This window comes from Dendrobates tinctorius, unplaced genomic scaffold, assembly GCF_039654945.1.
Source record: "Dendrobates tinctorius isolate UK_male_01 unplaced genomic scaffold, ASM3965494v1 ptg000326l, whole genome shotgun sequence".
NCBI classification, from domain to species: Eukaryota; Metazoa; Chordata; class Amphibia; order Anura; family Dendrobatidae; genus Dendrobates; species Dendrobates tinctorius.
This window is the reverse complement of record NW_027361993.1, coordinates 12,997,760-13,024,629: the sequence shown is the minus strand read 5'-3', so window position 1 is coordinate 13,024,629 and position 26,870 is coordinate 12,997,760. Positions and strand designations below refer to the sequence as shown.

Below are 26,870 nucleotides of genomic sequence, written 5' to 3'. Positions count from 1 at the left end.
TCTTCTCCGGTAGGGAGAATACTCTCTCTAGTGCCATCTATAGGTGTGGCACCCCTGAAGCTCAGTCACCACAGAGGTACTGCACCTACTCCTGAGGTGTGGTACCCCACCATCCAGGTAAGTTGGAGGCTCCTGACCACGCTCCAACACCTCCAACACAACCTAGTAGTTCAGCCAAGCCACATTGCGGCTCCCTGCTTGGAGTGTAGCAGAGCACCTTTGGTGGCTCCCTGCTTGGAACACTAAACGTGCTGGGAGGCGGGTGGAGTTAGAATACATAAAAGAGCGGGAAGGTTTAGAATTTCAGTGAGTTCGAGGTCAGTCAGTGAGAGAGTCACTCAGAGAGAAGTGAGGGAAGAGGATCCCTGGAAGTGGGATGGAGGAAGGAGGTGCTGCAGCAGATCTCAGTGACCTGGGTCTGCTGGCACGGGAAAGGAAAGAAGGAGAAAGACATTGAACTGAAACCTGATCTTCCATAAGAAGGAAAAACTAGTACGGAACGTAGGAGTAAAAAGGAACAGAGGACGTGGGTTAGAGGAAGAACCCTACCTAGAAGTTCTAAGCGCAAGGCCGGGGCCCGATCCCCAAGGTTGTATGGACACTAATGGTTCTACAGCAGACACCGGTGGAGTAGTGGGCTGTAAATGCACTACTCCCATCTAAGACTTGGGGGCACAACAGCAACATTGACAGTGAGCCGGGACTCAGGAGTAAGGAGTCCCCGAAGCAGGCTACAGCTGTCTGCCGTACAAATAGAGTTCTTGGGAACATCTGTCAGGAGGCACTCCAGTGTAACTCAGTACTAGGAGTACTCCACACTTAAAGGCGCTATAAGAGGAGACGTTCAGGTAGGCACATGTTGGCGGACTGTTGGAAGTGAGCATTCCATCTGGCCTGGAGGTTGATTGAGTCCCTGACTTGGAGGACACAGCACGGAGGCAGGCACCTGTGTGTACTACAGACTGTGAGTAAAGCTTTGGAACTACAAGCCCTGGTGTCCTCCATTCCTTCTTGCGCCAACGCACCCAGCACCGCAACATCTGGGTATCAGCTTCCACACCGCTCGTGCCTCTCCTCTCCCCCGACATCTACACTGCCCTGGGACTACAGCTCCACCTGTGGGGAGCTTCACCATCTTGGCTGCAACACATCACCAGCCCCAGAGGATCTGTATGCAGCGTCGGCTCAACATCTCACTTGCCGAACACCACAGGTGGCGTCACGAACTATTCATTCAAACCATTACAGTTGCCCCATTACTTGGGCGCCCAGGGCCACGAACCGGGTCACCGCTGCTGTGACACATCCCGCTACGACTTGCCTACTTTGGACACATCATACGAAGAAAGCAATCACTGGAGAAAGACATCATGGTCGGAAAAATAGAAGAAACAAGGCGAAGAGGAAGACCATCCACCCGATGGCTTGTTACTATCAAAATAACAGCCGAAAAGACCCTGGTGGAACTATCTAGGCTTGAACAAGATCGATCTTCCTGCAGATCAATCATAAATCAATTCACCATGGCGCGAGGTTGAGCTGACTGCCGTTAAAAAAAAGGTGAATCCCTCACATAGTATGGGCCATTTATAAAACTGGTATCTTCTTAAAGGGGTTGTCCTATAAAATTATACAATTATAAAATTATATGTCTTCTGATATTATTGTACAATGTTTGCTGCTTTTTTTTTCCTCTTAAAACAAATAAACTTTATTGAGTATGCCCTAAAAAGGCAACAAGACAGACAAAACATACACAAAGGGGAATTCACATAGTCAACACTCAGCTATACTGCTGACCCAATTATGGGATATCCTAAAGTGACAGTCAACAGTTTAGAACTCATGAAAGAGACTGAAAGACCAAGTCCACAGAAGTGCTGTAGTGCAACCACTCAAATCATGAGAACAATCAAATATCCAGTATTTCCACATTCAGCTATACTGCTGACCCAATGATTGGCTATCCCTAAATAACAGTCAACAGTTTAGAATTCATGGAAAAGACCAAAGGACGAAGTCCACACTACTGGTTTGTTAAAGTGCTGTAGTGCAAACACTCCAATCATGAGAGCAGTCAGATATCCAACGTTTCAATGACATCAGATTCAAATAAATAGGAAAGATCTCACCTCACTTTCCTTTCTTTTCCATCACTTCAAGGGACAATGATTAGAGATTATCCAAGGGGGGAGGTATTTATTTCATCCACACAATACCCCACATAGGAAATTATATAGGACCCTTATTCCCATTGTCCCAAGGGTTTTCTTTTTATCTTGGGAAGACTTAAGGCCCCGGTACATTTAGCGATGCACCAGCCATCCCGACCACGATGTGACCCAGTCAGGATCGCTGGTGCATCTCTAAATGGTGGCTAGTGAGCTGTCACACAGGCAGATCTCACCAGCGATGTAGCAGCGGTCGGCGGTCGTACTCACCTTTCAGACGCGGCGAGGGTGTCCGTCTTCCGCCTGCGTCCATGGCTCGTCGGCGCCAGCAGGAAGCGGCCGACGAGAAATGGAGCTGCACGATCTCGCGCGATCAGCGATGAGCAGCGGGGGAGCGGGTCGGAGGTAAGTATCACACATAGCGATATCGCTAGCAATATCGCTGCTGCGTCACCAAATCGGTGACTTTACAGCGATATTGCTAGCGATATCGCTATGTGTAAAGCCCCCTTTAGTACTGTAGATGAATTTGAAAATGTAAAAACTGATTGGTAATTTCCGCACAAAGGTAGTTGCGGCTGCTACTTGTCACATAATTTTGGATGTTTGTACAGACAGTGAAGGATCTGCAGACATCTACCAGAGAGGCAATTATCCTACTGAAAGCCATGATTGAAGAGGTGCGGAACAGCGCAGACGAGGAAGAGACGTCAATCAATACTCTGTTCAGCAGCATGCAGGTACCCTGGGAACAGGCTGATAGGATTTGTAGTACTAGTCACACATATTCCAAACCCATCTCCATACACAGTAGTGAGGACCAATGTTACATGACCCTACAGAGTATTTTATGGCATCCATCACATTACCACAGCTGTGGCAACATTTCCTGCAGTCTGTACAAACCTAAAGGACACACGTCAGCACTCACCATATAACAAATGCATAACACCCAGAGACAAATGACAAACTTGGCTCCGCTACGTCTGCATGTGATGAGGCCGATTTGCATGGACCCTTTGCATTACAGGAAATTTAGAATTCATTATCTAGATTTTTATTTCTGCACTGGAATTTTCAGAATTACTTATAATCGTGCACAAAGTCAAAAGTAGTTCAGCAAACATGCTGAGACCAGACACTGTGTTCTTATAAGTGGTCACTAGGTGGCAGTCTGGAGCTTATATTGGACCCTCCCAGAGCTCTCTATTCTCTATTCCCTGACTTCTGAATCTGCTTCAGGCTGTGTTCACACAACATTATTTGACTGTGAGCAAAAAAATCAATAGCACTTTGTCCAATGTTATTCAATAGACTCAGATTACATTTTTTTTCACAGACCAAATGTCCATATGGCAAAAAAAATATCACAGAATGTACTAGTCTCTCCTGTATTTCGGATGAAACTCGCCTATTCAAGTCTATGGGTGTGAAAAAAAAAATCGCATCCCCTTAGAGATCATCTTTATAGCATCTGATTTTTAGGGATACATTGCCATTATTAACAGAGGAAAAATGCTTTCTTGTAAATTTTAATAACTGCTGATTTATAAAAACGGATGCCGTACAGATGAAATACCAAAGAAAAATCGTCTATTTTTTCAAGATGTTAATCGGACGACTTTTTTTTTATACGCTCTTGTTAACGTAGCCTAAGGGGAACCTGTCACATTGCATGGACAACACGGTACAGAGAAGGAAAAGGAGATATAGATGTTTATGGGAAAATATTGAGTATTATTTTTATTTTATTCATTGAAATCCCTGGTATTTGTATGCATGAGTCCAGTGGGCGGTCCTACTAGTGACTGACAGTCTTCCCTGCATGACTGTGCTGTTAGAGATACCTCTCAATCACCAGTAAGCACGCCCACTGGACTCATACATACAAACACCAGGGATTTCAATTAATAAAATGCAAGTTTTACTGAAATTGTTCCTGCAAAAATGTACTGTATATCAGTCAGATCAGCAATTCCTGCTCTATAACTTCCCGTCTGCAGATCAGACACGATTTTTAACTTGACAGGTTCCCTTTAAAGGGAATTTGGCAGGAGGATGTTACTCCTGACATTGGCGATCTGGTGGTATAGATCTTGGAACAACAATAACTATAATAACTGTCTTGTAGTAATCCAATGTGCCAACACTGAGAAAAAAGCTATATGCAAATTAGCCTGGATGTGCGTTGTTGAGACACGCTCTTGGTACATTGACACCCCTGATCCACTTCCAGGCTAATATGAGATGTCACTGCTTGATTTCTCAGCACATTAGATGAGATCAGGGGCATACACAGAATCATGGGGCCCCGATGCAGTTCTAATTGGGTCTCCCCCCAACAAAAAATAATAATATTCGTTGGGGTCACAAAAGAGCATATTGCACAATTTTGCAGCCTCTACAAAGCATTTTTCTTCCTACTGAAGCCCTAAATTCCCTTTTCATTACACCCATAAAGTATGATGCCAACAAAAGTGCCCCCAAACACTTTATGATACCCCTCAGTGAATTCCTCCACAGTACCCTTCACACTCCTGTATGATGACCATACTGTACCCCCCTCAACACCCCCAGCAAAGTATGGTGTCCCCAATACTGTATGATCCCCAAACTGTGATACCACACATGATGAACCTCACAAAAACCATCACACTGTATAATTGCTTGCATACAGTATTTGCCCCCACATAGCCCTCCATAACATATAAAGGAACTCAAATAGCCTTCCAAATATTATAATGGCCCCCACAGAGCTCTCCATATAGTATAATGGACCCCATAGTCATCAATATTGTATACTGCACCCCATAGTCCTCCAGTTAGTATAATGACCTCCCCATAATCCTCCATATAGTATCATGCACTTTCCATAGTCATCTGTACAGCATATAATGCGCTCCCTATAGTCCTCCATATAGTAAAATGCACTTTCCATCGTCCTCCATATAGTATAATGCACTCTCCATAGTCCTCCATATAGTATAATGCACCCCCCATAGTCCTCCATAGTCCTTACTGTTTAATGCACTCCCTATTGTCCTCCATACAATACAATGCACTCCCCATTATACTCCATGCAGTATACTACACTTCCCATAGTCCTCCTACAGTATAATGCACTCCCCATTATCCTCCATACAGTTTAATGCACTCCCTATTGTCCTCCATACAGTAAAATGCACTCCCCATAGTCCTCCATACTGTATAGTGCATTCCCCTTTATCCTCCCTGCAGTATACTGCTCTTCCCATAGTTCTCCATACAGTATAATGCACTCCCCATTATCCTCCATACAGTATAATGCACTCCCCATTGTCATCCATACAGTATAATGCAATCCCCATAGTCCTCCATACAATATAATTCATTCCCCATTATCTTCCCTGCAGTATACTGTTCTTCCCATAGTCCTCCATACAGTATAACGCACTCCCCATTTTCCTCCATATAGTATAATGCACTCCCCATAGTTGTTCATGCAGTACCTTGGCAACCACAATTTACTTATTAATTTAAAAAAAAAATGCAATACTCTCCTCCTTGTTCCCCCACTGCTCCATTCTCTGCAGCGAGCATTCAGAAGAGCACATCTTAGCATAGCGGGCATCATGTAGTGATTTTATCGCACTTGCTGCACTGAGACATCGGATATTTGCTTTCAATTGCTCCAGGATGCCGATACAGTTAAATTTGTGATAACGGGCAGAGCAGGGGGGCCTGATGCTGGTGCTGGCACCAGGCACCTTGGCTCACAGGCCTCATAGCCGCTGTGTGGCCTGTAGCCATTGGCAGTACACCATTGGATCAGATTAATACATGATACCTGTCATACTTATTGTTGATCTAAAACTTTTACCGCCAGAGCATTAATTTCAGTTGTAAAATCCTCCTTACTTAATTTCTCTTTGGCTTCCTTCAGATAAACGTGGCAATTCTTGGGCCAGTCATTTGTCCAAATTGTAGTATCCATGTGCTGCTCTGTGCTCCTGATTGAAACCATGAAATGTGACACAGTGGAAACTAATAGCCCCTTGTTCGCAAAACGGAGGAGACTAGAGACTGCTTCGATTCCATGTGTTGGTCTGTATAGAAAATTGATCAGGTGCGCTTGCACTTTGACTTACTGCAGTGGTTAGTGCTCTGTCCGTATACAATCCTTTGTGCACACGGAACGATCGTATGTGTCTGAACATAGCCTTATTTCGATATGGTTACCAGAAAAGGAAGAACGTTTTAGCAAAGGGAAATCTCACAGTTTCTAGTATATTTCACCCCTTTGTTCTCTTGTAATATTCACAGGAGAAACTGGCAGAGCGCAAGAAAATCCTTCTGAAAGCTGTCCAGTGGTGAGAAAAAATAAAGGAGTAATACGGTACATTTTTTTTCCCACAGAGCCACCAAATACCCAGCACTAACTCCACCTTGGTTCTTACAAGTCCATGGCTGTTCTCTATATTCAATGTGTTCTCTAACTCTAAGGGCAGGTGCAGAAGACTATGTATTCAACTTCTGGGACCCTCACTGATCCCGAGAATAGGGATCTGGAATGTCTTGTTAGAATGGAGAGCAGCCATAACTTCATACATTGTTTATAGATAGTAGTGATGAGCGAGTATGCTCGTTGCTCGGGTGATCTCCGAGTATTTGGGCGTGCTCGGAGACTTAGTTTTTGTCGATGTAGCTGCATGATTTGCGCCTGCTAGACAGCCTGAATACATGTGGGGATTCACTAACAACCAGGCAATCCCCATATGTATTCAGGCTGTCTAGCAGCCGCAAGTCATGCAGCTGCGTCTACTAAAACTGAATCTCCGAGCACGCCCAAATACTCGGAGACCACCCGAGGATGCTCGGGAAAGCCCGAGCAACAAGTATTCTCGCTCATCACTAATAGATAGAGCTTGGCGGCTATCAATGGCTTTAACAGCACATTTCAAATCCTTGATCAGTTTCTAGGCCCTGATTAGTATCGGTGTCAGTGCCGGCGGTGAAACCCCTTATTATCAACTATCCTGTGGTTAGGTGATAACTTGCCAAGATGGGAATAATCCGTTAAGGAGGTCATAAGCGTTATAGGAAAGTCCTACAAACCTGACAATTTTGATGGGACCAGCAGACTTTATAACACTCTCTTTCGACAGCAGATGTCGGAGAAGGAAGGGTTGAGACTGAGTATCTTGAAGGTCTCCCTATTGAGAACAGAAGCACGCTCAGCCATTTTAAGTATACAAGTGTCAATCTGCCACTCAAATGAGCATTCATTCAATGGCTATCTAAGCTGTACGGGCAACATTATGCAGAAACGATTCCAGCAGGAACATCTCTTAAGCGATATCGGTAAATCGTCTTTTTTTTCCATGTATGAAGCCAATATCAAGAGAAAGAGAAAGCCTTTAAGGGCCAGCTCTCCCACTTGGCCTCCCTTCTACCCACCTTACAGGTAAGAGACCATTCATTCACTCATTATCTGTCACGCACAAACAGTAAATTTCTCAAATTGTGGAACTCCCCCTTGAAAGATAATTTGTATTGGGGAGCACAACACTTTGTGTGTAAGTGGAGGGGGTGAGCAGTCCAGGTCTGCTGACCATTTCCTATCCAAATGTGAATCTGAAATCCTAGAAAAATGGATTTGTGCTGGCAATATCAGACACGTGCGTCATCAAAATTTGTATTTGAGACGTTATACTCTGATCTATGAAACAATGCTGGTGGATTTTTTTTAACAACTATTCAGAGTAATTATTACCCTTCATCAGGCCACAAAAAATACAAAAATGCAATAGTATTGAAAATATAAAATAGTGGTATACAATACATCACTAACAGAAACTTATAGCTGGATTTTTTGTATTTACTTATTACTTTCTACGGGTTTAAAAACGCTGAAAGAATTGACATGCTGCAGATTTAAGAAATGTTATAGTTTTCCAGTTCAGTCACGAAAAAAAAAACAAGTGTGTGCATGAGATTTCTGAAATCCCATAGCACTTGCTGGTACTGTAAAAAGCAGCTTTCAATTTGCATAAAAAAGTTGCAAAAACGCAGCTTGTGAACATAGCCAAAAGCTGGCAGCTATCCACAACATCCACACCAAACAGTAACTAAAATCAGTAGCTTATTGCACCACTGGTAGAATAAGTAGATGGAGGAGTTATAAGGTCTTAAGTTGGCAGCTTTGTGTCCCTCCATTCTCCAGAATATCAGACTCTCTCTCTATTAATTAAATCTGTATTATTCTATTTTCCTGACACACTAATCTTCTCCACTGTCGTGCTGTCACACTCTATCTGTACAGTTTATTCAGTGTCTCAGGCTGTGTGCCCATGTAGCGTTTTTTAAGCGTTTCCGCTGCGATATTAAATGCACGATTCTGCCGCAGAAATGCTTAAAAAAAGCATTCCAGGCATTCCTAATAGAAAACGCACATGTTGTGCCAATGGTGCGTTTTTACCGTTGCAGAATCGCTTAGCGGTAAAAAATGCAGCATGTTCATTAATTTTGCGGAATCGCCCGCAATTGTATGGTCAAAAACGCTTAGGAAAACGCATGGGAAAATGCTTGACAAAAGCTTTAAAAAGTGCGTCAAAAACCGCATGCGTTTTCCCGGGAGCAGGGTGTGCGATTCTGCTCAGGAATATTCTGCTTGAAAGTCGCTACATGGGCACATAGCCTTAAGGTTCTCTTTCCTTATCTCAATTGCTAAGCTGTGATGACATCTCACTATCCAGATTCACCATAAACAGCTGCTGCATTCCCTGCTTCGGCTTCAATACAGGCTATGATAGTCTCTCCCAACTGGCTGTGCTATACCATGTGACGTGATAGCTGAAAGGCATTATGAGGAAGCTCAACCAAGCCTTAAGTCATGTAATCCTTCTCTGGCTGCTGTAATCTTTTGTAAAGTGTGGTGGTAATTTTAGGTAAATTGCATATTGCTCGAATTCTTGAGTTTCAGCTGATACCTAAATAAAAAAAAAGAACACAAATGTGATTTGCATTTATATTTATTATTTATATTTGCATTTATTTTTTTTTGCCATGTTTACTGGTGGCTTAAAGGTATTTATTTGAGCATTTCTCTTTCCATGTGTTAGGTCCATCTGGTGACATGTTCTGCATTTCTCAGCTCCGCTAACAAGGCAGAGTTCTTGGACCTTGGCTATGTGAGTCTCTTTATATCATGAGGGCACATTATATATATCTATATATACATATATATATGCTGTGGGTACGGAAAGTATTCAGATCCCTTTAAATTTTTCACTCTTTGTTCCATTGCAGCCATTTGGTAAATTAAAAGAAATTCATTTTTTTCTCATTAATGTACACTCTGCACCCCATCTTGACTGAAAAAAAACAGAAATGTAGAAATCTTTGCAAATTTATTAAAAAAGATAAACTGAAATATCACATGGTCATAAGTATTCAGACCCTTTGCTCAGTATTGAGTAGCAGCACCCTTTTGAGCTAGTACAGCCATGAGTCTTCTTGGGAATAATACAAGTTTTTCACACCTGGATTTGGGGATCCTCTGCCATTCTTCCTTGCAGATCCTCTCCAGTTCCGTCAGGTTGGATGGTGAACGTTGGTGGACAACCATTTTCAGGTCTCTCCAGAGATGCTCAATTGGGTTTATGTCTGGGCTCTGGCTTGGCCAGTCAAGAATGGTCACAGAGTTGTTCTGAAGCCACTTTGTTATTTTAGCTGTGTGCTTAGGGTCATTGAATTGTTGGAAGGTGAACCTTGCACCGTGAGCTGTAAGGTCTTATAAAGACAGGTGTGTGCCTTTACAAATCAAGTCCCATCAGTTTAATTAAACACAGGTGAACTCCAATGAAGGAGTAGAACCATCTCAAGGAGGATCACAAGGAAATGGACAGCAAGTGACTTAAATATGAGTGTCTGAGCAAAGGGTCTGAATACTCGTGTGATATTTCAGTTTTTCTTTTATAATAAATTTGCAAAAATGTCAACATTTCTGTTTTTTTCAGTCAAGATGGGGTGCAGAGTGTACATTAATGAGAAAATAATGAACTTTTTTGAATTTACCAAATGGCTGCAATGAAACAAAGAGTGAAAAATTTAATGGGGTCTGAATACTTTCTGTACCCACTGTAGATATATATATATATATATATATATACATATACTGTATATATACACACAGTTGTGCTCAAAAGTTTCCTTCCCCCAGCAGAATTTTTGCTTTCTTGACCTTTTTTCAGAGAATATGAGTGATAAGACCAAAACCTTTTCTCCACTTTGTGGTTGGGTGAAACCATTTATTGTCAAACTACTGTGTTTTCTCTTTTTAAATCATAATGACAACCCAAAAAAAAACAAACTATCCTGATCAAAAGTTTACATACCCCTGTAAGCATCGTTCCTATTCTGCTGTGTTCCGGACTTTGCCCTTACTGTTGCCCTTAAGCCTGGCTTCATTCGGCCATACTGGTTCCTGTGACATCACCGCCTGTTGGTCCCGCCCGCCGGGTTTAAATAGCTTTCCTGGACGTGACTACCTTGCTTGTATATCTCGTCCTGTACCTGATCTGCTAGCTGGGAGTTGCACGCTGTGCTACCTCCTTCCTTCCTGCTGAATCCACCTGGATTACCTGCTGCCTACTGCCGCCGCCTGGACCCTCTGACGGTGTCTGCCTGAAGGCTCCTTCCAGCTCTGCCTCCACCACTCACCGCTACTACAGCACTCACGGTATGCGCTGAAGATCTTGACTGCTGTGTGCGTTTCACCTGAGAGACTTATCCCTGCTACCTTTACACATCCAGTATCAATTACCTAGTGACTTTCTCTGCCACTGCACTGTGCCCGAAGATTCCCCTCCCGCAAGGGAGAGGGCTAAGTGACTGTCCTTGCCTGCATTCTTAAGATTGTGTCTGCTTACATCTACATAGTGCTGGTGTACAATTTGCTATCTACTGGACTGAGTTCTGCTGCTGTTACCACTGCTGTCATTGTCTGGCTCCGCCAGCACCTGTGCTGTTCTGTGCTGCTTGTTTAATACAAACTACTTTCACGTATACCTGTGTCTGTGACTCTATCATCTAGCCACTGTCTTCATAGAAACCTACTATACATCATTACAACCCCATTTCTTAATACCGTGTGTTGCCGCCTCTAACATCAATGACAGCTTGAAGTCTTTTGTGGTGGTTGTGGATGATGTTCTTTATTTTCTCAGATGGTAAAGTTGCCCACTTTTCTTGGCAAAAAGCCTCCAGTTCCTGTAAATTCCTGGGCTGTCTAGCATGAACTGTGCGTTGAGAACTCCCCAGAGTGGATCAATGATATTGAGGTCAGGAGACTGAGATGGCCACTCCAGAACCTTCACTTTGTTCTGCTGTAGCCAATAACAGGTCGACTTGGCCTTGTGTTTTGGATCATTGTTAGAATGTCCAAGTACATTCCATGCGCAGCTTCCGGTCTGATGATTGCAAATTTGCCTCCAGTATTTGCTAATAACGTGTTGCAATCATCTTTCTTTCAACTTTGACCATATTTCGTGTGCCTTTGTAGCTCACACATCCTCAAAACATCAGTAGTCCACCTCTTTGCTTTACAATAGGAATGATGCTCCTTTCCTCATAGGCTTTGTTAACCTCTCTCCAAATGTAACGTTTATGGTAGTGGCTAAGTTCAATTTTGGTCTCATCACTCTAAATTACCTTGTTACAGAAGTTTTGAGGCTTGTCTCTGTGCTGTTTTGTGTATTGTAGGTGAGATACTTTGTGGCATTTGAGCAGTAATGGCTTTCTTCTGGCGACTCGACCATGCAGCCCATATTTCTTCAAATGCCTCCTTATTGTGCATCTTGAAACAGCCACATCACTAGTTTTCAGAGAGTCCAGTATTTCAACTAATGTTATTTATGGGTTTTTCTTAGCATCCCGAACAATTTTCCTGGCAGTTGTGGACGAAATTTTTGTTGGACTACCTGACCGTGGCTTTGTTTTTACAGAGCTCCTGATTTTCCATTTGTTAGTCACAGTTTGAACACTGCTGACTGGCATTATCAATTCATTGGATATCTTTTTGTATCCCTTTCTTGTTTTATACAGTTCAATTACCTTTTCCCGTAGATCTGTTGAAAATTCTTTTGCTTTCCTCATGATTCACAATCCAGAACTGTCTGTGGCTGGATGCCAGAAACTCACTCAGCTTTTATGCACACACTGATTACAAGCAAACAGGTCACAGGTAAGGATGTTACCTTTAGTAGCCATTCAAACCCATTTGTGTCAACTTCTGTGCATGTTATCAGACCAAAATCACCAGGGTATGAAAACTTTTGATAAGGGGCATTTGGATGTTTTGGGTTGTCATTATGATTTAAAAAGAGAAAACAGAGTAGTTTGTCAATAAGGCTATGTGCACACGTACCGGAACTCTCGCAGAAATTACCGCGAGAATTCCAGAATTCCATTCCGCGGGAAAATCGCATTTTAAATTCCCGCGATTTTCCTGCGGAAAAACTAGCATTTTGCAAGCGTACTTAGCTTGCAAAATGCTAGCGTTTTCCAAGCGATCTGTAGCATCGCTGGAGAACTGATTGACAGGTTGGTTACACTCGTCAAACATAGTGTTTGACGAGTGTGACCAACTTTTTACTATTGAGGCTGCCTATGCAGCATCAGTAGTAAAAGATAGAATGTAAAAAAAAATAAAAAATGGTGTTATTCTTACCCTCCGACGTCCCGCGCAGCCGTTCCCAGTAATCCTTTGCAAAAATGCCCGCGATGACGTCCGTTCTCGCGGGATCGCAATGTCTCGCGGTAATTCGCGATGACGTCGCGCGAATGACCGCGAGACTTCGCGATCCCGCGAGAACGGACGTCATCGCGGGCATTTTCGCAAAGGCTGACTGGGACCGGGAGCGTGGAGAGAAGCGGGAAGGCTGCGCGGGACGTCGGAAGGTAAGAATAACAATATTTTTTATTTTAAATTCTACTTTTTACAGGGATATGGTACCCAAAGCCCGGAGGACAGTCTCCTCTCCTCCGGACCATGGGTACCATCCGCAATTGTTCTGCTTACTTTCCGCATGGTGTGCACAGCCACATGCGGGAAGTAAGCGGAACAATGCATTCCTATGGGTGCGGGATCCCCGCGATTCCGCAAATTAATGAGCATGCTGCGTTTTTTACCGCGAAGCGATTCCGCCGCGGTAAAAACCGCAGGTTTAGCACAGCATTGCGGAATCCCATAGGAATGCATGGGATGCTTATTTTTCGCGTTTTCGCGAAAAACCGCCGCGGAAACGCAAAAAAAAGCCACGTGTGAACTCAGCCTAAATGTCTTCACGCAACCACTAACCATGAGTGGAGAAAAAGTTTTGGTGTCATCATTCGTATTCTCTGAAAAAAGCCAAGAAATCAAAAATTCTGCCGAGGTACGTAAAGTTTTGAGCACATCTGTATATATATATATATATATATATATATATATATATATATATATAGTGCATATACTGCTCAAAAAAATAAAGGGAACACTATAACATAGGATGTGCTATTTTAGTGTTCCCTCTATTTTTTTGAGCAGTATATATATATATATATATATATATATATATATATATATATATGTGTATATATATATATATATATAATCTCAATCAGGCTCTCACATGCTTATCTCATATATGTCTTCACAGCAACTAATGGAACGTCTGCAGAAAATTGTAAAGCTTCCACATCGCTTGCGACCATCGCAGAGCAGCAAGGTAGGTTCAGTTGTTCGGACCATATTCAGTCAAACCAAACCTTTTGCTGTGTGCAGAATTGTTCTGTGAAAGGTTTTCAGCCTTTAGCTATACAAAAATAAATAGGTACATAAATAAATGAAATGTTTCCATTCACCGACATCAAGCAGTGATCTTGCAACTAGGAAATATAACACATTAGAAAATTGGAGATCTTTTTGTTACACGTTGCTGGAAATTCCAATAATGTCTTCTGGTGTGAATTGCAGATCAATACAGATTATACGGCCGAGTTTGCTCGTTGTCTGGAGCCGCTGCTAATGTTCAATCTTCGGCGTGCTGGCAGCATGAGCAGCACATGTGGAGCCCCGGGACATGGAAATGGATGTCTGTAAGTGCTGCTAGTTGATAAATATTCTCATCACTAACAGGCACAATGTGGGGGAAAAATTCTGGATCTTCATAGCTACATTTGCAATCAAAATGATTCTACCTCCGTTTGTAAATTCGATTTATTGAGAAACTGTCCAAACTTTCTGCTGTTTGAAATACACCAATGAAACAAGAACAATATCAATAGATTAACACAACTAATATAACAAGTGTTTTCTCCAAATTCAGCACAAATCCACTTTTATTCATTACTGTAGTCTAAGGGAATGTACACACGCTGCGGATTCTGCTGCGAATCCGCAGTGGATTTGGCCCTGCGGATCCGCAGCAGTTCCGCAAACAGTGTACAGTACAATGTTAGCCAATGGGACTTCAAATCCACAGTGCACATGCTGCGGATTTTTCCGTGCGGATTTGCTGCGGTTTTAAATCCGCAGCATGTCAATTCTTTCTGCGGATTCCGCAGTGGTTTGCCACCTGTTCCATTGTCCAGGTGTCAATCCGCAGGGGAAAACCGCTGGCAAATCCACAGGAAAACCACAGGTCATTTTACCTGCGGTTTTATCTGCAAATCCACGTGGAAAAATCTGCAGCGTTTGCACATACCCTAAGAATTATTCACCTTCTCTGGCTATTATAACCTGTTTCAAACAAGATGTATAGCCAGACACCAGCTTCTGGCATCGTTCCTGATTAATCTGAATAAGTTTCTCATGGTCAGTGGCCTCCAGGTCACTAATACTTATCTAATTATATCTATAATCTTATTATTATGACTAGAATGTTGTGTTTGCTGTAACAACCACTCCAGAGTCTTCCAGGTCTTCTTCTGAAACCATGCAAAACAGAAGCTGCGGAGACACCATCACGTGTTTCTCAACGCAAGCAATGACCAGCCAGGTCTTTGTCCGGGAAGGAACAACCACGGGAAGGGCAGTCTCCAATGAAGGAAACCACCTATGCCAAAACATGGTATCCATCCACATACAGCTGTTTCGGGGTATTGCCCCTCATCAGTGTGGAGTAAGAAACTGGCCAGTAGGAGCAATGCCTAGTAAAAAGACTATGAAGAGGAGGATGAATGAACTCATGGAGATCAACATCCGACACTGCGGAGACACCATCACGTGTTTCTCAACGCAGTGATTCTAGAGCACTGCCCTCATCCCTTATGGGAAATATGCAAAACATGCAAAACCGAAGCCGCAGAGACACCATCACGTGTTTCTCAACGCAAGCAATGACTAGCCAGGTCTTTGTCCGGGAAGGAACAACCACGGGAAGGGCAGTCTCCAATGAAGGAAACCACCTATGCCAAAACATGGTATCCATCCACATACAGCTGTTTCGGGGTATTGCCCCTCATCAGTGTGGAGTAGGAAACTGGCTGGTAGGAGCAATGCCTAGTAAAAAGACTATGAAGAGGAGGATGAATGAACTCATGGAGATCAACATCCGACACTGCGGAGACACTATCACGTGTTTCTCAACGCAGTGATTCTAGAGCACTGCCCCCATCCCTTATGGGAAATATGCAAAACATGCAAAACAGAAGCTGCGGAGACACCATCACGTGTTTCTCAACGCAAGCAATGACCAGCCAGGTCTTTGTCCGGGAAGGAACAACCACGGGAAGGGCAGTCTCCAATGAAGGAAACCACCTATGCCAAAACATGGTATCCATCCACATACAGCTGTTTCGGGGTATTGCCCCTCATCAGTGTGGAGTAGGAAACTGGCTGGTAGGAGCAATGCCTAGTTTCCTACTCCACACTGATGAGGGGCAATACCCCGAAACAGCTGTATGTGGATGGATACCATGTTTTGGCATAGGTGGTTTCCTTCATTGGAGACTGCCCTTCCCGTGGTTGTTCCTTCCCGGACAAAGACCTGGCTGGTCATTGCTTGCGTTGAGAAACACGTGATGGTGTCTCCGCAGCTTCTGTTTTGCATGTTTTGCATATTTCCCATAAGGGATGGGGGCAGTGCTCTAGAATCACTGCGTTGAGAAACACGTGATGGTGTCTCCGCAGTGTCGGATGTTGATCTCCATGAGTTCATTCATCCTCCTCTTCTTCTGAAACCAAGCCTTGCTGGACTCTAGGCATGCTTCAGATCATTATCCTGTTGGCATCAGGGCGAATTTTAGATGTATTCATTTATTATTATTTATCATTTGTTTCAATCTGCTATCATCAGATCAGTTATCGTATATACCGCAGACTTGGTTTGCGGAACCACTGTGTCACCGACCGTGGAGAGCCTGGATGGGCATGATTAAGCGAACACCTGACTAGAGCCTCTGATGATGAGGATAGACTTGGCTCCCTATGAACGACAGATGCCATTCTAGGACAGAGCAACAGACGCGCAGCATCTGGATTCAGAGGACAGACTGGAGGGAACAGCTGGCAGAGTTTGCATTAGAATGCAGCAGACAGAGTTTGCTTCAGAGTGTAGCAGATAGAGTTCGCATCAGAGTGCAGCAGACAGAGTTCACACCAGAGTGCAGCAGACAAAGTTTGTATCAAAGTGCAGCAGGCAGTGTTTGTATCAGAGTGCAGCAGGCAGGATTTGCACCAGAGTGCAGCAGGGAATGGTATGCAACCTTACACAACTTAGACTGCAAAACTGAAGGTTGCTCAGGCACCTCCCCAGTGGAGAGGAAGCAATATATACATAATGCCCCTCAACCATTGGCTGGGGAGGAAATAACAAGTGCACGCGCTGGCCCTTCAAGAGGGCTACAGCGCGTGTGCGTGTGCCCTAAGGACATGGCTGGAAGCCCGGCTGGAAGTGCTGCTGGGAGCATGTGGAGCATGAGGAAGAGAGGAACCGACCGTAGCGCGGGTGAGTGAATTGACACACCAGAGACCCTGCCTGTCAAAGCAAGGATCCGGCATGGTGCTAACAGTACCCCCCTGTACGCCCCATCCTCTTCAGACCATCGAGTAATTTCCGGAGGAGAATTGGAGCGTGAATGTTCTCCTTTGGCTCCCAGGATCTGTCTTCGGGACCAAATCCCTTCCACTCAACAAGGAGTAAGGTCTTGCCTCTCACCTTCTTAATGGCCAAGATGTTCTCCACTTCAAAAACATCATCCGAGACATTTGGCATGGGAGTGGTACTGGGATCCTTGAAGAAGGAACTCAGGATGACCTGCTTCAGCAGAGACAAATGGAAGGAATTTGGAATCCGTAAAGAAGGAGGCAGCTTTAGTTTATAGGAGACCTCATTGATCTGCTTCAACACCTAGAAAGGCCCAACAAACCAAGGACCCAACTTGTAAGAAGGAACCTTCAGCCGGACATACCTGGACGAGAGCCATACCTTGTCACCAGGGTGGAAGCACGGAGAATCCAGATGCCTTTTGTCTGCATGTCTCTTCATACAGAAGGAGGATGCTTCTAAAGTGGCTTTGGTGTCCTTCCACAACTTCACAAAATCCTTCGAGAGGACATCTGCCGCAGGGACATCAGAAGGAACTGTAACCGGGAGGGGAACCTCGGGTTGCAAACCAAACACAATGTAGAATGGAGATTCTCCTGAGGCTTCACCAATGTGATTGTTGTACGAGAACTCATCCCAGGGAAGCAATTTCACCCAATCATTATAGTGGGCATTGACAAAGTGTCGCAGGTAATTGCCCAGGACCTGGTTGACTTGCTCCACTTGCCCATTGCACTGGGGATGATAGTCCGATGAGAAATCCATGGCGATATCCAGATGTTTACAGACAGCTCGCCAGAATCTAGAAGTGAAGTGTGAACCTTCATAGGACTCAATGTGACGAGGAAATCTGTGCAGGTGGAATATATGTTTGATGAAGTTGTCAGCCAGTTCAGGAGTGGACTGAAGAGCAGACAACTGGATGAAGTGCCACATTTTGGAGAAGCGATCCACGACTACCCAGATGACGGTGCAACCCTTGGATACTGGCAAATCCATAATGAAGTCCATAGCTATGTGCTGCCGTGGCCCAGATGGTACGAGTAACGGCAGGACAGAACCGGTAGGAAGTTGTCTGAGGACTTTATTGCGGGCACAAATCGGACAGGATAGATCTCCCTCATAATAGATCTCCATCATCATGGACGGCCACCAGTAGTGGCAAGAAATCAACTGTAGAGTGTTCCTTTGTCCCACGTGACCGGCCACCTTGGATGAGTGGCCTCAAGACAAAACTTGCTCCTTCTCGGATTCAGTGATAAATTGCAGATCCTCCTCTTGATCCTTGGACAGAAAAGAGAGAGATGGCATCGGCTCTGACATTCTTGTCACCGGACCTGAAATGTAAAAGAAAGTTAAAGCGGGCAAAAGACAAGTACCACCTAGCTTTCCATGGATTAAACCTCTGGGAGGACTGGAGATACTCCAGGTTCTTATGGTCCATGTAGATGACCACTGGATAGACTGCGCCCTCCAGCAGGTATCGTCACTCCTCCAAAGCCATCTTAATGGCGAGTAACTCCCGGTCCCCGATGGAGTAGTTACGCTCAGGAGCGGAGAACACCTTAGAGAAGAAACCGCAGGACACGCGGCGACCCGAGGTGGACTTCTGAGTGAGCACAGCTCCAGCCCCTAAAGAGGATGCGTCCACCTCTAGGTAGAACTGCTTTTTCAAATCCAGGCGATGCAGGATGGGAACGGTGGAGAAGGACCGTTTAAGAGAGCGGAAGGCCTCTTCAGCCTCGGAGGACCAGTTCTTGCGATCGGCTCCCTTTTGGTCATAGCAGAGATGGGAGCGGTTAGCGTGGAGAAGTGAGGAATGAATTGCCGATAATAATTAGCAAAGCTAAGGAATCGCTGTATTGCTTTGACTAACACGGGCAGCTGTCATTTAACCCCTTTACCCCCAAGGGTGGTTTGCATGTTAATGACCAGGCCAATTTTTACAATTCTGACCACTGTCCCTTTATGAGGTAATAACTCTGGAAATCTTACATGGATCCTGGTGTTTCTGACTTTGTTTTGTCATGACATATTGTACTTCATGATAGTGGTAAAATTTCTTTGATATGACTTGCGTTTATTTGTGGTAAAAATGTAGTTTTTTTGTCCTCACTGCCCAATGATATAAAATTCTGTGACACACCCATGGTGTCAATATGATCACTGCACCCCTAGATGAATTCACTGAGAGGTGTAGTTCTTAAAATGGGGTTCTGCTGTTTTGGCACCTCATGGGCTCTCCCAGTGCGTCATGGCACCAGCAAACCATAACAGTAAAATTTGGCGTTCCTTCCCTTCTGAGCTCTGCCATGTGCCTAAACAGTGGCTTACCCCACTTTAAGAGGGCGGAGCGCATGTGCGTGCCCTAAGGACACGACTGGAAGTGCTGCTGGGAGCTTGCGGAGCATGAGGAAGAGAGGAAGCAGGGATCTGGCGTGGTGCTAACAATCAGGACAAGAAATGGACAAATACAGCAACAAAACCGCCATCATTGCATGAATAAATCACCAGAACCATTATCAGTACATGAATACAGCACCAGACCCACTATCAGTATATGAATACAGCTCTAGAACCATCATCATTCCATGACTAAATTACCAGAACCATCATCTTCTACCTCTGTGCCTCTTCTCTATACTGTGCTCCATCTCTGTACTATGTCTCACACTGTCCCTTACTTGCTGTCCACTTTCTATACTGTGCCTAGCCTACTCTCTATACTGCTCCCTCTATATATTGTGTCCCCTTTCTTTACTGCCCTCTCTCATCTACAGTAAATGTAATTTGATTCTTCAGATCCACTATGAAACCCCTACCTTCCCCGCCATGATAGCCACTTCACCTGGCATTGCAATGAGGTCAGTAGCATGATTAGTTGACATAATCATTCCACTGCAAATTGGGGGAAGGGAACTAATAAGCGCTCCACTGTCCCTGGTGGCTGGCAAAATGAGAGAGAAACCTCAGACCACCACCTGAAGCCAGATACTCATCTTGCCTCATTGCAGAAGTGGTCCTATATGGATGGTTCAGTAACACCCAAGCTACACCTTCCAAACAAAAGGCATTACCTTTCCATTGCTCTGATTTTCTGATATGTGATTTAATTTATCTTGTCCTCCACACTTTGCAGGTTTCTGGAGCCAGAGTAAGCAAAGCAGCCTCAGAGAATCACAGAGCTTTCACCATATTTCACTGTAGGCATCACTGAGCCACCACCATGTTTCAATGTGCACAGGTTTTGTTTCCAGCAAATGCTTGTTTCTTTCTCCTCCAAACATACCGCTGGTCCATATGCCCGAAAAGTTCCAGTTTTGTTTCATTGCTTTACAGAACACATTCCCCAGACTTCTAATTATTTTATATGGTTTTGCACATATTAGAGGCAATTTTTCGTATGCTTTTGAGTCAGTAGATTATGTCTTGGAATTCAGACCTTCAGTGTTTAGTCTATGCCTGAGTGTGCAAACTGAAACCACAGTGCCTGTAGCCACCAAACCTTGCTGCAAGTCTAGTGCGGTCACTAAAGGTTTTTTGACCACCTACCTCCTCAGGAACCTGGTGGTAGCCAGTGATGACATATTCTTTCTGCTACAGGCCGGTAGTGTAGCCAGTGTTCATGTAACTATGCTTCTATCTGTATCTCTAGGAACATTCAATGCCTTTATATTTTTTTGGATCATTTTCCTTGGTAGTGCAAGACAATGATCTCTTAACTATTTGGACCACTCTCTAGACAACCCAAGAATATTAGTGAACTGGAGGCCAGTGCCCATGTGATCCCATAGGAAAACTGCCTGCATCTGGTGTCTGGCTGTGCATCACATTTGCAGCAGGCCAGAGGGGCTATGCTAAATTCTAATGACAATTGTCAAAATAGGGATGAATACTGAGCCTGCAGTAGTTAGTAAAGTGGCATTTTGTGCTGAATTTGGAGAATCCTCATCCTATATTGGTTGTGATGATATTGAAATTGTTCTTGTTTGATAGGTCTATTGCAAACAGAAGAAAGTTTGTACATTTTGGTAATAAAACAAGTTTACACTGAGGATGGAGTAAGTGTGATTGTAACTGTAAGATAATATATTTGTATCTCTCAACCTAATCCCAAAATGACGCTTCTAATTTTGTACAGCCCTGAGAAGATTGCCATAAAGCTGGGTGACATATTGCACCGTATGGGTGTATTCATGCCAAAAAGAAAGGAGACCTGATTCCAGTCTAAAAGACATACTGATAAATATTTACTGTCTCTATTTAGATTATATTCTACTCATGGAACAGACCCCTTAGTGACGGAGCCAAATTTTTGAAATCTGACCAGTGTCACTTTATGTGGTGATAACTCTGGAACGCTTCAACAAATCCCAGTGATTTTGAGATTGTTTTTTTCGTCACACATTATACTTTATGATAATGGTAAATTTAGGTTGGTATGTTTTGTGGTTATTTATAAAAAATATCAGAAATTTTAGAAAAATGTAAAAAAAATTAGCAATTTTCAAACTTTGAATGATTATCCCTTTAATCTAGATAGTCATACCACACAAAACGTTCATAAATAACATTTCCCTCATGTCTGCTTTACATCAGCACCATTTGTAAACTGTTGTTTTATTTTGTTAGCATTTTAGGAGGTTTAAAAATGTAGCAGTAATTTTTCATTTTTTCAAGGAAATTTACATTTATTTTTTTAGGGACCTATCCAGGTTTGAAGTGCTTTTGGGGGTCATATATATTGGGAAACCGCCCAAAAGTTATACTATTTTAAAAACAGCACCTCCTGACATATTGGAAACTGCAGTCAGGTAGTTTATTAACCCTTCAGGAATTAATGCAAAGTGGCATGACAGGAATCAAAAAGTGTATGTTTACCACCTAAATGTCGCTGACTTCTGAACAGGTTACAACAGCCGGCAGACTCTAAGGTCGCTATTTGGTTGTGAACTGCCATGGCAAACATCAGGACCACACAATCATGATCTTATGGTGCCGATGGGCATAAAGAGGAAGCCCCCACACTCTGTTAACCATTTATATGATGTAGTCACTATTGACAGCAGCATCTAAGGGGTTAAACAGATTTGGATGGTGCAAACACTGATCATGGCTGATGCAGCAAGTTGTCAGCTATAGTGTACAGCCGACCGCTGCTGGATTGTCACCTGTATGGGGATGCTAGTCTCTTATATCTCAGGTCAGTTAAAAGACATATTGGCGGTCATTAATGGGTTAAGACGAGGTTCACACATTGTAGATTTGCAATGCGGATTTTGCACTGACAAATAAATTGAGTTTTCAAAATCCACACGAAAAAAATCTGCACAAAAATGAAAGGATTTCAAGTCTGCAGCATACTCATTCCTGTGCAGATTTCATCCTATTTAAAAGAAGAGTCAAACTGCCATATAACTCGGACGATGATCGCAACGCAATGCTCAGACTGGCCGGCAGCTCTCCCTTCCTGAGTGTGATGGCCGCATAGAAATACTTGCTTGGGTCTGCAGAGCCAATAACCAGTCTGAGCATTAGGCCGGGGTCACCCTAACCAACGAGAAATACGGTCCGTATTTTACATGCGTAATACGGAGAAATGTCCCCTAAATAGTGCTCCATAATCAAGGTGTGGTCGCGTATTTTGCACATGTAAGCATCCGTATGGCATCCGTATGCCGAGATTTTCTCGCAGGCTTGCAAAATGGACATATAATGGAGCCCTATGACAGGTTTTCAAACACAAACGAAAAAATAGATATAGACACATAGAATGCATATATATATATATATACATATATATATATATATATATATATATATATATATATACACATGTCATAGAGACACACACATATATATCTAATATATAAAGCTCAAGTGTGTGTACAGTTGTGGCCAAAAGTATTGACACCCCTGCAATTCTGTCAGATAATACTCAGTTTCTTCCTGAAAATGATTGCAAACACAAATTCTTTGGTATTATTATCTTCATTTAATTTGTCTTAAATGAAAAACACAAAAGAGAATGAAGCAAAAAGCAAAACATTGATCATTTCACACAAAACTCCAAAAATGGGCCAGACAAAAGTATTGACACCCTCAGCCTAATACTTGGTTGCACAGCCTTTAGCCAAAATAACTGTGACCAACCGCTTCCGGTAACCATCAATGAGTTTCTTACAATGCTCTGCTGGAATTTTAGACCATTCTTCTTTGGCAAACTGCTCCAGGTCCCTGATAGCTGAAGAGTGCCTTCTCCAAACTGCCATTTCTAGATCTCTCCACAGGTGTTCTATGGGATTCAGGTCTGGACTCATTGCTGGCCACCTTGGAAGTCTCCAGTGCTTTCTCTCAAACCATTTTCTAGTGCTTTTTGAAGTGTGTTTTGGGTCATTGTCCTGATGGAAGACCCATGACCTCTGAGAGAGACCCAGCTTTCTCACACTGGGCCCTACATTATGCTGCAAAATTTGTTGGTAGCCTTCAGACTTCATAATGCCATGCACACGGTCAAGCAGTCCAGTGCCAGAGGCAGCAAAGCAACCCCAAAACATCAGGGAACCTCCATCATATTTGACTGTAGGGACCGTGTTCTTTTCGTTGAATGCCTCTTTTTTTCTCCTGTAAACTCTATGTTGATGTCTTTGCCCAAAAAGCTCTACTTTTGTCTCATCTGACCAGAGAACATTCTTCCAAAACATTTTAGGCTTTTTCAGGTAAGTTTTGGCAAACTCCAGCCTGGCTTTTTTATGTCTCGGGGTAAGAAGTGGGGTCTTCCTGGGTCTCCTACCATACAATCCCTTTTCATTCAGATGCCGACAGATAGTACGGGTTGACACTGTTGTACCCTCGGACAGCAGGGCAGCTTGAACTTGTTTGGATGTTAGTCGAGGTTCTTTATCCAACATCCGCACAATCTTGCGTTGAAATCTCTTGTCAATTTTTCTTTTCCGTCCACATCTAGGGAGGTTAGCCACAGTGCCATGGGCTTTAAACTTCTTGATGACACTGCACACGGTAGACATAGGAACATTCAGGTCTTTGGAGATGGACTTGTAGCCTTGAGATTGCTCATGCTTCCTCACAATTTGGTTTCTCAAGTCCTCAGACAGTTCTTTGGTCTTCTTTCTTTTCTCCATGCTCAATGTGGTACACACAAGGACGCAGGACAGAGGTTGAGTCAACTTTAATCCATGTCAACTGGCTGCAAGTGTGATGTAGTTATTGCCAACACCTGTTAGGTGCCACAGGTAAGTTACAGGTGCTGTTAATTACACAAATTAGAGAAGCATCACATGATTTTTCGAACAGTGCCAATACTTTTGTCCACCCTCTTTTTTATGTTTGGTGTGGAATTATATCCAATTTGGCTTTAGGACAATTCTTTTTGTGTTTTTTCATTTAAGACAAATTAAATGAAGATAATAATAACAAAGAATTTGTGTTTGCAATCATTTTCAGGAAGAAACTGAGTATTATCTGACAGAATTGCAGGGGTGTCAATACTTTTGGCCACAACTGTATGTATGTATGTCCGGGATTGGCATCCGCACCGTCGCAGCTACAGCCATAAAATTTGGCACAGTCACACGTCTGGACCCCGAGAGTGTCCTAGGCTATGTTGTGAGGCGAAATTTTAACCCCGCGCGTTCCAATTCACCAAACAATTTTGCACCTATCTACATAATGGGGAAAAAGTGTGTGTATCAAGCCCCGCCGCTCATTATGATGTCATAATGGTTGACTATGGGATGGAGGATGTGTGATGGGTATATGGGCACTGGACTATGGGATGGCGGATATGTATGATGGGTATATGGGCACGGGACTATGGGATGGAGGATGTGTGATGGGTATATGGGCACTGGACTATGGGATGGAGGATATGTATGACGGGTATATGGACACGGGACTATGAGATGGCGGATAAGTATGATGGGTATATGGGCATGGGACTATGAGATGAAGGATGTGTGATGGGTATATGGGCACTCGACTATGGGATGGCGAATATGTATGATGGGTATATGGACATGGGACTACGGGATGGAGGATGTGTGATGGGTATATGGGCATGAGACTATGGGATGGAGGATGTGTGATGGGTATATGGGCACTCGACTATGGGATGGAGGATATGTATGATGGGTATATGGGCACGGTACTATGGGATGGCGGATATGTATGATGGGTACATGGGCACTCTACTATGGGATGGAGGATATGTATGATGGGTATATAGGCATGGGACTATGGGATGGAGGATGTGTGATGGGTATATAGGCATGGGACTATGGGATGGAGGATGTGTGATGGGTATATGGGCACGGGCCTATGGGATCGTGGATATGTATGATGGGTATATGGGCACGGGACTATGGGATGGAGGATAATTATAATTTGCTATAACTAACCACAGTTAGTTACTATGCCCGGGCAGCGCCAGGCTCTTCAGCTAGTGTATATATATATATATATATATATATATATATATATATACATATATATATATACATAAAAAGATGGAGGCAGCACACCATATGAAATTTTAGAAAGAAGTGTTATTTAATTGCCCATATGGCGACGTTTCGGTCTTGAGTGCAGACCTTTTCCAAGCAGTTACAATAGTGCATATGCTCAGTATTTAGGGCAACCCAAATAACAAGTATTTAGTAGCAATTAATACAATATGTAACATTGTGATAATAATTTCACATAAGTTATACAAAAATGCAATATAGCTCAATGGTCTAAAGTGACATAGTGCAAAATATTGTGCAAAAATATATAATAACATACAAAACATATATATTTAAAAAAAATTGATTATTAAGACCAGCTGTGCATAGTCAAGCATCATGGCTCAACCCATCCTAACACATTGCACCAAAATCCGGCGTCCAGCAATAGTTAATGTGTATATCTACAAGTTTGCAAACGGGAATTCATATTATGCCACCTTAAAATATGGCAACTTAATGCCACGTGCACACATCAGACACTGCTGACAACCCCTTAAGCATCTGCATGTTCAGTAAATAAGGCAATATTTTCAAAAAGCCAGCGCAAACAAAAAACAAAAAAATAAAAAAATAATTGCATCAAAAAATAGTAAAATCATATATCAAATAACGCTGAACACGGGGAAGTGTAAATATTCATACTGGTAAGTAAATACTAGTGGGAGATTGGTGCAGGAGCACCTCCCATGAGCTGGAGCTGGTAACCCGTCGAACCAAAGGATACAAAATGGTTAAAAGCACCCTTGTTCAGCCCTCTGATATAGGGCAGTCTGTTTGTGTTATGTGCTCTGAATAAAGCAATATGTTTGTATTATTGCTGGGTTAATTATAGCACCATCTAGTGGTGGCTGAATTTATAGCTACGTCCTAAGTATGTCTATACAGCAGTAAGTGAGGTTAAAAAATAACTTTTAATATGTAACTTAAAAGCTCCAAAACAATAATGTCACCAATAGTGATTAAAAGGATGCCAATAAATGGGTAATCCCTAAGAGAAGATGGGAACACCCAAACGCATCAATCAGGATATAAAACGTTGCTAATGTATCATATCAGGCAACAATTTATAAACAGGATACAGCATTTAACAGTTAGCACACAATGCC

General features: G+C 43.1%; 1 protein-coding gene across 1 annotated transcript in view; it reads left to right on the top strand.

Annotated features, from left to right (window-relative positions):
• The window catches only part of RNF207 (ring finger protein 207), a 152,829-nt gene that overhangs the window by 98,563 nt on the left and 27,396 nt on the right, over nt 1-26,870 (top strand). Inside the window, exons 6-11 of the mRNA XM_073561684.1 lie at nt 2,786-2,911; nt 6,474-6,520; nt 7,542-7,614; nt 9,272-9,340; nt 13,850-13,918; nt 14,167-14,257. Coding sequence (XP_073417785.1) covers nt 2,786-2,911; nt 6,474-6,520; nt 7,542-7,614; nt 9,272-9,340; nt 13,850-13,918; nt 14,167-14,257 — 475 coding nt within the window. The remainder of the gene's footprint in view (nt 1-2,785; nt 2,912-6,473; nt 6,521-7,541; nt 7,615-9,271; nt 9,341-13,849; nt 13,919-14,166; nt 14,258-26,870) is intronic.